The 14,666-nt window shown below is 44.5% G+C and overlaps 1 protein-coding gene across 2 annotated transcripts; it reads left to right on the forward strand.

Annotated features, from left to right (window-relative positions):
• Positions 1–2,672: 2,672 nt before the first annotated feature.
• LOC127300577 (uncharacterized) lies at positions 2,673–12,204 on the forward strand. Of its 2 annotated transcripts, none has more exons than XM_051330705.2 (10): positions 2,673–2,937; positions 5,369–6,598; positions 7,037–7,121; positions 7,342–7,453; positions 8,693–8,805; positions 9,311–9,408; positions 9,582–9,658; positions 9,850–9,924; positions 11,264–11,326; positions 11,815–12,204. In XM_051330705.2, exons 2-10 carry the CDS (start codon positions 5,399–5,401, stop codon positions 11,957–11,959), a joined length of 1,968 nt encoding a protein of 655 aa, XP_051186665.1. In that variant the 5' UTR covers positions 2,673–2,937; positions 5,369–5,398; the 3' UTR covers positions 11,960–12,204. The 2 variants fall into 2 exon arrangements, with proteins under 2 accessions (XP_051186665.1, XP_051186666.1); XM_051330706.1 differs by lacking the exon at positions 2,673–2,937 and adding an exon at positions 3,059–3,069.
• The last annotated feature ends 2,462 nt before the right edge of the window (positions 12,205–14,666 follow it).

Raw genomic sequence — 14,666 nt, forward strand, 5'->3', positions numbered from 1 at the left:
TCAGCCTTAAACGCATCCTGAGCGGCACCATACACAGCGACCAGACTCCACTTGAACCCGTCTGCTTTATTCTGAATGTCGAGCTTAATGTGATACTCTCCATCAGAACTAGCTAAGACAGTCATGGTATCAATACGGACGCCAAGTAAAATGCCACCAGATCTACCACGAGGTGGGCGAGAAAACCACTGAAAGTTAATTCCGCCTGATACTAACTGCATTCTTTTATGTTCTGACGTAACACATACAGGAACCAGGTATCTTCTATTATAGCTGCTTCAAGCATCCTAAAATGTCTGATCAAATATACATCATACAATCCATATCTTCAACAAAATTTCTTAGAATTTGGTGGAGAAACAAAAAAGGAATGTAGAATGCCAACTATAGTTTCAGAAGGTCGAAAAGGGAGATAGACCACCACACTGAATTAACATAATGGATATAACTAGCTGGTGGAAATATTCGCAAAAAAACTAGCTGGTGGAAATAACAACAATGGACCAACTCCTGTGGGTTCCCAATCTCGACTCATTCTCCGTGCTGATGGAGGAGATCATTAAGGCTACATCTGCGATAGTCAAGTCGGGTTGCTGGTTGCGACTTGTGCAGAGGATGCCACTGCAGCCACCTGTGGGGCCGCTGCCCCTTGGGCGGAACCAGGTGGATATCTCCACCGGCAGCCTCCAAATAGGCGCTGGCAGGGGCGCCGGTACCTCCGTTTGGGGGACGTCGGCACTGCATCCTCTGTTTGGAGGAGCTGTTCCCACACCGGCGCTTCAAAACAGGCGGTTCCGATAGAAGTTTTTTTGCACAAACTACATATTATGCTTAGAGTTTTATTTTAATCTCATTCAGGATCGAGGAATGGATAATATTTTCGGTCAAATCCGAGTAAAACATTATTCACTCCTCAACCCCGGATGACATTTGAAACCTGCTTAACTCTAGCCTACTACATTCGGCTCTGTGGAGGTGGACGATCGACCGGAGCTCTCTCCCATGCTCTCTACCCTGCTCCTCCGCCGTTGATCCCCCGCTGCTCTCTCCGCCACGAACATCAAGTAGGCGGCTCTATCCGCGACCACAGCCTCCTGACGCACCTGCTCCTCCAGCTCCTCCCGCCGCCGACGGTGATCCAACTCCTGCCTCTGTAGCCGGAGCTGCATCTCCGCCAAACGACGCGCCTCGTAGAATTCATCCTGACGCTGCGTCTCCTCCCGCTGCAACCGCCACAGCGCAAGATCCTCCCACCCCTTCTGCCGTCGCGCCTCCCACCGTCGCTGGCTCAGCGCCTCCCGCCGCCTCCTGGAACTCCAGCCACTCCGTCTCCTCGAGCGCCACCCGGTTCTCCTCCTCATGGCGCCGCCGCTCCGCCTCCTGGCGCTGACGCTCCGCCTCCCGTCGCGCCTTCCACAGCAGCCCTGCCTCCTCCCGCTCCCGCCGTTCCACCTCCTGGCGCTGCCGCTCGCCCGCGTCGTAGGCATCTACGGTCGCCGCTAGCGCCGCCTCCTCCCACACCTCGTACTCTGCGAGCTGCGGGTCCGCCTCCAACACTTCTACGGCCGCCTCTAGCGCCGCCTCATCCCACGAATCCACATTGTGCTTTTTTCTAGGGTTTTTGCAGCAATGGCGGGGAATGAGGGATAATATAGACCGCCGGCTAGGCGGGAAACATCCCGCGCGGTGTCGTGGCGGGAGACTTTCCTGCACGGCACCGTGGCGGGAGACTTTCCGGCCAGGCGTCGTGGCGGTAAAATATCCCGCGTGGCGCCCTGGCATCACTGAAAGGCGGCTCCCACACCCAAAAATTTCATCCTCGCAAGACGCTGGCGCGCCCGATTCACGCCCATGACGAAGGGGGCGGCACGGGGTTGCCGGCGATTCTATTGGGCTCAAAAATTGGCCGGCGCCGTTTGGTGCACGCCGGTGCGAGCCCATTTCCGCTCCCGGCCCTCAAACTTTGTCCAACACTCCTGCGCTAGACCCGATCTATATGGTCCAGCCTAGGGGTGCCGGCACCAGAAATAGCCAAGGCTTGGTGCTAATACTGGCCTACTGTTGCTAATTAGCTAGGCATTTTATGTTTGTAACCTTGAAACTGAAGACAGACCCGTTGTAATGTAGCTGCTGGGCCGGTGCTACAGCGCTGGTAGCACCAGGCGCAGAGTGATTCATCTTGCTGAGCCGGTGTAACCTGACATTCAACAACGTTCTTGAAACTGTTGAGCCGTTTGAGAGAGTCTCTCAAAAATTAAGAGCAACTGGCCGGATGCTTAGAAGGAAATATGTGTCCTGATAAATCCCCAAACTAAATGGACCCAATATCTCTAGGTGGTTGTAAAATTTATGTAAACTCTTCATGAGCAGAGCCACATTTCGCCGTCGTTGCAGATTACTGATGCCTAAACCATTGTGTTTATTACTTTTGCAACCTGAAACCCCCGCAGCCAAAGGTTGTTATTTCTTAGGCCTTGTTTGGCACTGGGGTATTTGAGGGGATTCGCGGGGATTATCCCGGCCCGTTCTAAAATCCCCACTTTTCCTTGAATCGACGTTTGGTGCTAGCGTTTTGGGCCAAAAAAATCCCCGTTCATCCCGGCCCATCCCCGACTCCAATCCAATTTTTGCCTAAGACTAAATCCACGCCCCTACCCTCGCGTATTATCCCCGTCCCCGTCTCGCCCCCGTCCAAATCCCATCGACAGAGCTTCACGCGACCGGCGGTGAGCGGAGCGGCGGCGAGCTAAGGTTCACGCGACCGGCGGCGAGCGAAGCGGCTGCGGGAGGGGCGGGAGAGGCGGAGCATCTTACCAGCGGGAGGGGATGGATCCCGCCTAGCAACTCCACATCAGATCGCCGCCGTTCTTGGACTCCCACCGACACCGCCGTTCTTGGAGTCCAACCGGCGCCGCCGTCTACTGCGGTTACTCTCCGGTAACCTCTGTTCTATCTCGCCCTTTCTCCTGCACGCCGCGTCCCCGCACCACAACCATCAATTAGCTGCAGTTCTGTTGTCGGACAATGTGCAACGCTCGTGATGGTGGCATGATGCAACTCGCAGGGCCGGTGAGTATTGCGGTTCCTCTTGCGCGTGCAGCTGCCTGCCGGTTCGCTAGCTATCTACATGATGCTCTAGATCGGGTCGAAAATAGTTGCATGTGCATCTCGTCCTTCTCTGTGCAGCGATGGTGCTTGAAGGCAAATAAGGTGATAGTACATTGGTCGACTGTGCGTGCAGCTCGCTCTACATCTCTTGCCAAATTGCATTGATTCGGTTGGTCTCTTCGTACTGTCCTCTTGGCAGATTTCACTGCTTGCATTGCTTGGATGACCATTACCTCATTTTATATTGTCCTGTTAGAATCAACTAATTACTAGTTGTAGATGTCAGTATACATGATGATTCCATCTCGGTTTCTGTCTAAGCTCTCAACTTTGCCTTTACAGTGCAACTTTCTATGTATATAGGATAGTAGCTGCGGTCTCAATTGGTTTCATTTATATATCTTGCAGTGTGCATCTTTATTTACAACACTTATATTTACTGAATGACCTGACGTGAGCATCATGTAATGATTTGAATTTACCCTGCTTAATTCTAGTGTATAAACATGTCTAGTTGTTTTTGGTATCCTTGCAAGTTGTGTCTCAATTCCATTGTGTATGAATGGATTTATACTTGACTGTGTCGTCATTTATATTCATGAAAAACATTCCAGTTTGGTAATTAGCCTGATATTAGTCTGGAGAAATAACATTGCTCGGAATAGTTGTGTGAAATAACGCTTGTAGTTAAGCTATTACATGATTAGTTGGCTGCAGAAAACTACAAACATACACAGACTTGTATATGCTTTTCTAAAACTGAGTCCGTAGTGTGATTTATATCTCGAGTCTAGATGTGCCATGTCCGCCGGTTTCTCAAGTATGTAGTTGGAATGTGTGATTCTCGTTACTTTGGACCTCACAAGTCAGATGTGAATGCGCACTTGTATATGCTTTTCTAAAACTGAGTCTGTACTTTGATTGATATCTTAAGGTTTTGTATCCTATATTTCTGATTTGTCGGTTGCATATTTCAGATCGGATCAGCTTCAGCATGTAATTTGAGTTCGCATCTGCTAATGCCTGTTATACCAATCGGCTCCTATGAGTAATTTTGTAATTCAAGATTCAGGCAGCTTTAGAGTTTGTTATAGTGTGTGGCTTGTCAATTTTAGTGTATGCTGAACATCAAATATGTTGCCACGTTCTGGATTTGGTTCAAATCCAGAGTGGCCTATGATTTATTTCAAGACTGTTCATGACTTGATCTAGCTGATGTACTCCTTCAGACCATACTAGTGTTAATTTTAACGTGTATTGAAACTCAAAAGTTGCGGTGTGCATATGATATAAAAATTGAATCTTTTCTTATGTTTGTTGATTTGATTGCCATTACCGCTGTGCACCAATCCCTACACCAATCCCTACTAACCAAATCCAAATGGCAGTTTTTAGGAGTGGGGATTAGGGATGATGTTTTGTGGGGATTAGTGGGGATTGGGTGAAGGTAGCGGTTTCACCCAATACTCTAGAGTATTATCCCTACTAATCCCCTCAAACACTCTAGTACCAAACAAAGCCTTAGTGAGATCATGCAGCTGACGGAGCGACCCTCACAGTTTTACTAGTGGGCTGCAAGGCCCACATTTGGCTCATTTACTGAGCACGACACGCACGCACGCACGGTCAAGCCGTGGCGGCCCTATAGATGGAAAGCAACAGGTCCGGTTCGTTCCGTTGGCCTTTTGATACCTACCATTAGGGTAACGCTGCCGCCGCAGAGAGTACGCCGCAATCCGCCGGCCGCTCGGATGCGCCTGAGCTCGTCGGAGTAGAGGCTCGGCTCCTCGCCGCTGGGACGCGCTCGCATATCCTCGCCTGCCAGCGGCTCCTCCACCCTCTGCTGCTACTGTCCCCGCCCATCTGCAGGCAGGTCGTCCCTGCTGTTGGAGCAGGATAAGACGCCGGTCACCGGAACGCACGGTCACGGCGAGTGTCTCAACCTCTCAGCTTACAATTATATTTCCCCAGTGGAGAACAAAGGATGATGCTTAGTTTTATTGTTTGGTTCGTTAGCAACATCCATCAAATTTAAGCAACAGTTTCTGGATGCATATTTCTCGCTTCCCAGAGGAAGATCCTAGGGTTAACTGTTAATTTCTGATTGTGCTTGCGACACACCTAAATTATTATTATTGGGGACGTGGTCACCCCTATGAACAGTTTTTTAGTTTTGTCGCTGTTACCATGAACTTTCATTTCTGTTGCCATGGTGCTGCAAAACGAAACTCTGACTCCGTGTACCCATTTTGAAAAGCAGAAGCGGGCTACTGCATAAACTTCTGGCTTGATGGAGGCAGAGCCCTGTTCAGAGCTTGCTGGTGGCGATATGAGGAAAGACAATGTAAAGAAAGACAAGAAGAAAAAGAAAGAGGGGAAGAGGAAAGAAGCTGAGACGAAAGGGCAGGAGCAGACATCTGACGCTGCTGTTGAAGATTCGGCAGCAGAGAGATGCGAGGTTGAGGGGAAACAATCTAGCAAGTCGAAGAAGAGCAAACACAAGCGTAGCGATGCTGGCGAGGATTCCGCTGGTGACCGAGTTGTGCCAGAAGAAGATAAGAAGAGAAAGAAGGACCATCCAGTTGTGCGGGAAGAGAGCAGCCGGAAGCGGACACTTGATCGTACCGTTGACAATTCAGTGGTCGAAAGAGATGGGGTTGAGGGAAAGAAATCTAGCAAGTCAAAGAAGAGCAAACACAAGGATAATGATGCTGCTGATGCTTCTGCTGCCGATCAAATTGTGGTAAAAGAAGATAAGAAGAGAAAGAAGAAGCATCCTGTTGTGCTGGAAGAGAGCAGTCAGAAGGAGACACTTGATACTACTGCTGAAAATTCAGTGGAACAAAGAGATGGGGTTGAGGGGAAGCAATGTAGCAACTCAAAGAAGAGCAAACACAAGGATAATAATGCTGTTGATGCTTCTGCTGCCGATCAAGTTGTGGCAAATGAAGATAAGAAGAGAAGGAAGAAGCATCCAGTTGTGCTGGAAAAGAGCAGCCAAACCAAAAGTACTAGCAAAGATGAGAATGGAGAGATCAAGGAGAGAGGAAAGGAAGGCGATAAATCCAGTCCAGAACTTAGTGAGAATGCATCTGCTGGGAGAGGGGAGGCTGAAGTAGATGGTAAGAATGATAGGAAGAAAAAGAAGAGCAAGGAGGGAACGCGAGATGGAATAAAGGAGAAAGTAAAGGCAGCTCAGTCAAAGAACAAGGGCAAGCGGGTGAGCTTTGCTGATACCACGGAAGTGTTCAGAACTGAAGCTGGTGATGGTGAGGGGAACGAAGGAGGAAAAAAGAAAAAGAAAAAGGCAGCTCAGTTAAAGAAGAAGGGTAGGCGTGTGAGCTTTGCTGATTCTGAGGAGGTGTTTGGCATCGGAGGTGGCGACAATGGAGAAGCTGGGAGCAGTGATGAATCTAAATTTGTGCATGGACAGAGGTTTAGCCCAGAGGAAGACGCCACCCTCATGGAAGCTATAAGGGATTTTATAGAGGTTTCATCTCGTGTTTTAATTTTTTTTTGCATTTGTGTCATTATGAACAAACTTAAATTGAATGGAAGCTATGCCCCTGACATGATGGTGTAAGACAAGAGTACTTTATCATTTAGATGGATAATTTTTCTTGAACTTCAAATTATTGTTTGCAATTTGCAACTGTGTGTTCTTTCAATTTGATCCAACAATCATCGAGTATATTTTAATTTATTTTGTCCAAATGTGTACAGAATTAGCTTCTACAAGTCTATATTGACCTCATCTTGGAGTTAAATTGATTTTAATTTTGCGCAAATGTTGCACTAATATTCTGTTTCACTCTCTTCCCACCCTCTATCGATTGATATTTACATTTTTATCTACAACTAAACTCGCTCGTGATTGTAAATGCCATGCCCATCATATTTGATTTTTTTGCTGTGTTTCTTATTTTAGATGAAGCAATTGGGAGAGAAAGGCTTTGAGATGATTCAGTCTTCTCGTAAACACAAAGAGCTCAGGGGTTGTTGGGATGTTATAGGTAAGACGAAAATATCTGGAGCTAAGCTCGTCAATGTTTTCTCCTCATATTCGCTTGCCTTTGTGTAATAACGTCAGTTAAGCATCTAACCTGTATGAACAGTCTTTCTTGAGACTCACCATTTCACTTTGAATTTCCAAGCAATCCAAATTTCATCTCTTAGCCTGGCCTGGATAGCAGAAACTTATCATTGTTAATCATTGATGCACATTCGTTGCAGGGAAATGTTTACCCCATAGACCTCACCAAGCCATATACAGCCGGGCACGTGTATTACTCAGTAGGAGTGATCAACGTAAATGGACACAAGAAGAAAAAGAGCATATTCGGCGGTACCATACTTTCTTTTTGCTGAAATAAAATTATATTTATTATCTGCATTACCTTATTTACTCCATTGTCTTTACTATTAAAAAGTAATCATATTTTTGTCCGTTGTGTTTTGAAATAGATTAATGTTTGCTGCTACTTAGCAGTATGTCTTCACTCCTATTAAAGATGTCAATTGGTGACGGTTGTCCATTGACCTCGTCCCTTCCTGGTGTTTATACCATTTGCTTGGTGGTTATGTGTGCCACCAAAGTTGGATAGAACAACCCGCAAGTGCCACTAATATATTAGCTAACTGACTTTAGCTAGTGCTTATCTGTAGCAAACCATAAATAATCAAGAAAATAGTTAATTGCGTGAACTTATATTTATGTATCTTTGGTGCGTGTTGTCTTATGTTTAATATGCATAGTTTGCCGATCTCATAGAAAAGTTACTTGATACATAGTTCGTGGTTCCTGATATGATAAAATAGGGTTCTCCTGTCAGACAGTTCACAAACCCGATAATTCTGGTGTATAGAAGTTGATTTGCATGCATTAGTTTTCCTTTGCAACTGATATAAATGTGAGTATTTAGGAGTTGAAAAATTGAAAAGGAAGGTACAGGTTTGTTTTGCCAGCCTGGCTCTGCTGCTTCAGTAGCTAATGCAATTTTTCCATGTCACTGCTTGGGCTTCTTATTGCTGCCACCACTGTCTCGATCTATCTACTTTGGCTCACCATCCCACACCCACTTCCTTCAAGCAACTGTCCCTAATCTTCTTAGATGACAGCCCTCTCTTTTAGTTCCAGACGAAGGGGAATGAAGATATGCTTGATCAACAGGGCCAACGGTGTCCTGATCTGTTAGACATTGAAGCGAGATCTGATGATGACAAAGGTTAGTTGTATTGGTGAGGGTGGTGGCTGGTGTAAATCTCTCATGGCATCATCACCATCAGAATGCACCCCTGTTATCAAGCAACGATATGGGATTGCCTGCCACTCCCCACAAATTAAATTTTGCACCAGCCCATATCAGATCATGGTGGATCATGAATGAGATAGTGCGGTGGAGATTGCTGTTTGCCCTGCTGCGAGTTGGATACTATGATTTAGACTTTGTTGTACCTTGTGAAGTTCATCAATACATCTCTCTTACATGTAGCATACTTTTTGATATTTGTTATTGAGAAAAGTTCCAGTATGCCTTGCTGTTGCTTCATGTAATTAAGATTAGATCACTTCATTATGATGCAGGTTTGTCCAAAATAATGGCACGGAGTGGAAGACATTGGCACGTGAACTTGGGAAGTGTAATATCCATGTAAAAGATACTTGGAGAAGAATAAAATCTGAGAACTTGAAAAAAGGTGCCGGTTGCTACCAAATTCTATCATATTATACCTAATTTTTCTGTTTCAAACTTTAATTATTTCAGCACATGTTTAGCAAATATGCACATGTTTAGCTTAAAGATGCACATGTTTATTTTCTCACAGTGGATAACTCTTTTGCATAGTATTTTTTATTATTTTCCGGGTATGTTTTTTCCCACTGTCATTCTGTCACACTCGGGTATTGGTCATGTTGAAGTATAATTATAGCAGTAGCTGAGCCCAACTCTGCATACTACTAGTTAATATTTGGTGCAGGCATGGAATATGCAACAGCAACAAACCTCACATATTTGCTTAGTGCTAATATTGAAATTACTAAAAAAATAGTTCACCATTGTAAGTTGGGTGCTAATACGGCTCCACAGTCATAAACTTTTTGTAGATGATTATTTTCCAGTTTTAAGTTGTTGAGTGTCAGTTAAACATATGGAAAGTTCGTCCACGAGATAAGTGCCTTCTTTGACTGGTATTTCTTCAGGACATTGGACACAGGATGAGCATCAAAAGCTATTCGATATGGTGAACCTTGACTTGCGTATAAAAGCTCATCAAATAAAAGATCCCGATAATCGGAAGGTTTGTAATTTACCACTGTTGTTGGTATTGTGTATTTAAGTCCAGTTTTATTGGTCTGAACTGTGTTTATTTTATACTCCGTTCTAGCTTCCATGTTTCTAGCAGTTCATATTGCTGAATGACATAAATCATGATTGAATCTGATGAGTTGGTTTACTTATTGTCCGTGACAGCTTAGGGATAACATTTCCTGGGAGGAAATCAGTGATAAATTAACCACCCGTAATCACAAGAATTGCTGCATGAAGTGGTTAGTACTTCTGTTTGCTACTACAGCTTTGTTTTCTCACTCAATCTGTAGTAAACGATTTGTACATTGCATTGTTTAGTGCACGCTATTGTTTCCCATCCTGTGTGTGTCTATATGCAATTATGCATATACACGGTTACTCTTGCATGGAAGTTATATGTTGGCACCACTAATTTCCGGTGCACTTTCAGGTACAATACATTAGCATCTCCGATGGTTAGGAAAGGAATCTGGGCAGATGTTGATGATTATCTAATGGTGGAAGCGTAAGTTTGTACACTCTTATGGCAATTGTTTTTTCACCATTGACACTGCATCTTATTTGTATCTGAGTTACAAAAAAACAGTTGTTAATAAGAGTAGGCTGTAGCGTACGCAAGTTCCGGTCCATAAACTTATTTCTTCACTAATTCCCAAAGTTATGGACGCATGGTTGATGCTAATAGTGCTCTGGTCTACATAGTACCATGAAGGCGTGAACTTTAGAATTAGGGACTTCAGTGTAATGCATATGTTCCATGGTCATGTTTATGTTGCTTTTTTGCTTGGTCAAGCCGTCTCTGTTTCTGTTGTACAGGCCTACAGGGTCACAACTCACGACGTAATGAGGACAGATTGAAATCCAATAATTTTCCCCTCTCTATTTTTGGTAGCTTGCACCAGGATTAACTTCCATTGTAGGCTTTGTTTGGTTGTAAACTAACATTCCATGGAAAGTTCTGGGCTGTAGAGGCTCTTAGGATCTGTTTGATTTGTGTTCCCAACTCACCATAGCAAAATATTGGTCATGCTGATTGATGTGCCACTTGTTTGGTTTGTTTCCATTTATTTGGCTGCCTATGTCCCTTGTAGTGTTTCCTTCACAAATCGTTGCCAAAATTTTGGCAACCCCAGGGTGGCAGAATTATTGGCGTTCCAATATTGGCAGGGCTTGATGTGCACGAACCAAACGCACCCTTAGTTATCAAAGTGTGATGACTTTTTCTGTTTTATTTCTTGAACTAAAAGAGATCATCTCTGGCTCATTTACAACAATAAACAGTAGGATTGAGTCAATGTTGCTGTAAGCCTGCGGGTCTAATGTTTAGGTAGTCATCTGAGCACCCAGTTGTGGTCATCTATGTCTCCCGCAAAAGGAAGTTATGCCATTATTGGAATTTCGAGTTGATTTGTTCTGGCTTGTTTTTGCATTGAGAATTGTGGAGTTGTCCTTGATTGGGGAAGATTTCTATCCCCCCCTGAGGTCTTGCCAGGTAGCATAATATACTGTATCCATCTTACACAGTTTCATATTTTCACCTAATTTGCACATAAGCTTCAACACAACACAACACAAGTCTTTTACTTCTCTCTTGACGTGCTAGTAGCCTAGGAGAGTTGGTTGGAATCTGTATATGCACAAAACATGATTTTGATAGGAGAACTTTTAGAGGCCATCATACACTCTTATTGATTGTCGAGTTGCTCATTGCTATTGATTTGCATTGCAGTTGAAGTTATAGTGTATTGAAAAGGATATGTTTGATTTTTTTCACATATGTTTAAGTGTCTTGTCATGAAAACAGCGTATACTCCATGTGCTAATTTCTTAACAAAATAAAACAGGCTCCAGAAGGATGATGCTGTTTGTGTCGAAGATGTCGATTGGGACAGCCTTCTCGATCACAGGTGAGTGTTGCTGCTAATTTAGCTCACAGCCTTCAACTTCACCATGTTCCTAATCACACAGTAGTATGGTGATCTTACCGAATTTTATTTTTACCGAGTCAATCAAGTTCATGTTGACTTCAAGAGTCCCAAACATTCGAATGCATTATGATCAAACTAAGATGGCCTTGTTGTTGGAGTAAATAATATTTGCTTTGAAGGATATGAAGCAAAAGCCAACGTCTTTACCCTTAACATTTGAAGAGTTTGCTAACAGAGCTATTGGCTTTGTTTATTGAGATACTATAACATTAGGTAAATGGACAATAATAGCTAGGGATAGTGTGCGGTTGGATCATGTACATAGTTCAGTAAATCCCGTCGGTAATCCTGACATACACTAGCACTTGTTACTTTCTTTGTTCTGTGTTGTGTATTCCAAAAGAAATGAATTGTGTTACTATCTTTCCTTTTGGTTATAATAAACTGGGGTGTTTCCCTCTGCTCAGATCTGGTGAAGTCTGCCGCCAAAGATGGAACCAGATAGTCCGTGGCATTGGCGGCCACAGGGAGAAGCCTTTCATCGAGCAGGTTGAGGTGTTGTCCAGGCGCTACTGCCCGGAGATGATCGAGTACAGGCAACCGCGGGAATGATCGCCCACCCTGTCAAAGCTGTATGCCCCTTGACAAAGGGGCGTGATCTGTCTGATATCCTGCATGTTAGCGAGCATGTGTTGTTGCCTGAAAAATGTGGGATTTATGAGATGTGCATGGTTTCTTACTTACCAGCTAGCACTGAGCAAAGCTAGGTGTCATCTAGTTTTCCTTTACATGGCAGAGTGATTTATGACATGTGTTTTGTTTACTTTGTTTATTTATATGTTGTCCGTTGAGCTTGATTTGGGCACTGCCATGTTCCGTTCCTCTTAATAGATTTGGTTTATGAACTAAAGAGCATTCCCAGATTTTTTAAAGATGATTCTGATGTGTAAAGTCCACTGTGACAATGCTGTGCGCTGTCCATTTTCTATCTTTCAAGTGCCATGTAAAACGTGTGAGGGATTTCTGCTAATAAAAATACCCGAAGAATGGTCATCTACCGTAAGAAAAGCTTCAGACAGACAAAAACCAGTAGTGATGTACTGATGTGCCGTAAGTTGTATCTTTAGTCAAGTGATGGAATAATGTGTCAAATCTTTTTAGCGTAAAAGCAGAGCTCCTCTTGCTACTTATGTAGGAAAACAAACATCTCTGCGACATTTGTTCACAAAAAGTTCATCTCTTCGACTGTAGAGGTGTGATTTGGCTGGAGCAGCCCTGTTAATCACGCTTTCAAATCTAACGCAGATACTTAGGAGAGCAGGAGTAATATTTTCTGCTAAAAAAACTAGGGAGTAATATTTTGTCGCTCTCAAGACTTCTACGAGTACCACTAGGACTTTCAACATAAGGGGCAGATGGCGATGTCTTCGTTTTCGTATTCATCCGCGTCTCTGCAACCGAGCAGAAATCTTCTACTAGCAGATGTTTTGGGTGCACTAATGCAAGATCCTAAAGTTAACTTCTGTGAAATATTTGGTGCACACGATGTATCATCATCTCACCCAGTAAACACAGGAAATCTCGAGCCACGAAAATTGTTGCATGGCCTAATGTGCATGCCAACTGAACTGACAACCAAATATGTGCCCAATAATCTGCCTCGCAAGTCTGTCAGGATTCCGATAGATCTGACCGGAAGAGGATCATCAAAAAGGGAGATTTGAGAGAATTTGGTACAAAAATAATAAATTGAAGAACTAAATAAAACATAAATTGCAGGAAAGTAAAGCAAAATTAGGGTTCATATTTCTTGGTTGATTGCAACAGGATACAAAGGTAGGCTTATATAGACCTAACCAACTACAACATGACAACAAAGGTGGAATAGCGATACTACCCTTACAACTATTAACCCACTACTCACACCCATAGTCCCTTACATTACTCCCCCCTTGAGATCATTGCTCAGCAATGGATAAGTTTCTACAGAAATTTTCATCAATGATCAATAATCCTTCAGAATGCATTTACCATATCAAGGAGGTAGAAAAGTAATGAAGACTATTTTTCATATCTGAAGATAATTCTCTGAAGGTAATGTTCTTTGCATTGCAATTCTTCTGAACACCTTGCTGGTAGACAAAAGCAATTCGGGTCCCATTGTAGCTTGACCGTTTCAAATAAAGGTGACCAACAAGACAAAACAATGACCATATGTCCTGCCCATTCAGAGGGATTAATACTTGTACCTTGAGGCATGTATGCTAGTTGTCCATCTCTGAACTCACTCCCATTCTGCAAGATATCAGACATCAAAATGAACTCCAGATGATGCACCAAGAGAATTACATCAACCAAATCATTCGAGCAGTCATTTGTCTCATCATCGCAGATATTGAAAACTGGCTCACGAGTAGCTGTGTCTAAGGGATCAATGTCTGGTAGTGCATAGTAGCTATGTTCAGTACCATCTGCTCGGAGCACACTGTGGCAATTGAGATTGTGAAGACCATAACATTGTGTAATTTCACCGAGCACCTTGGGGGCAATATAGGCAGGAGCTGCTGGCACAGTTGAACTACTTGCCAGTGTAGGGAAAGCAAAAGATGCACCAAGAGAATTCACAGTAGAGCTATTACCACCTCCCGGCCGCGCAACGGATTTAAACCCCGCCCGCCAGCGTAGCGAGCCAACAATTAACGGACGACATGCGTCGAGCGCTTGCCCTCGCTGTTGTGCTGCTGGCCGCCGCCGTAGCGGTGGCGCCGCTCGCTGAAGCGACCTTGCCGGGCACCGACGGGGCGTTCGCGGGCGCCGGATCCGTGTTGCAGACGGCCGCCGAGAAGGCGGTCAACCCCTCCACGTTCATCATGGCTGACACGACCCAGAAGAAAGATTGATCCGGCCGCGCAATCCATTGATCAATTTGTCCCAGTGCGCAGCTGAAGGCGCTTGATATACATCAGTGTGTATGTGATATGTATCAACCGACTGCCGGTTTCGATCTGATGTGAAGTAAACTGGATAGGGTACAAGAATGGTTCAAATGTCATAGCTTGCCATAATGGGTACCTAGTAAACTGCGTAGTATATCGACTATAATTTAATACAAATCCCACAATATTTCTGACTACCCACTTTCCTGTAGTCGTGGTGGTACTGTTGTGAACACCAACGATGATTAGACTGGAGAGAAATCGAAGTAGAAACCAGCGGGCTGACCCCCCACGCCCCCCCCCCCCCCCCCCCCCGCGCGCGCCCGCACACACACACGATCATAATGTCGTGGCGCGGATGCTTGGACTATACAGGAAGGTGA

This window comes from Lolium perenne, chromosome 5, assembly GCF_019359855.2.
Source record: "Lolium perenne isolate Kyuss_39 chromosome 5, Kyuss_2.0, whole genome shotgun sequence".
In the NCBI taxonomy this organism is placed as follows: Eukaryota; Viridiplantae; Streptophyta; class Magnoliopsida; order Poales; family Poaceae; genus Lolium; species Lolium perenne.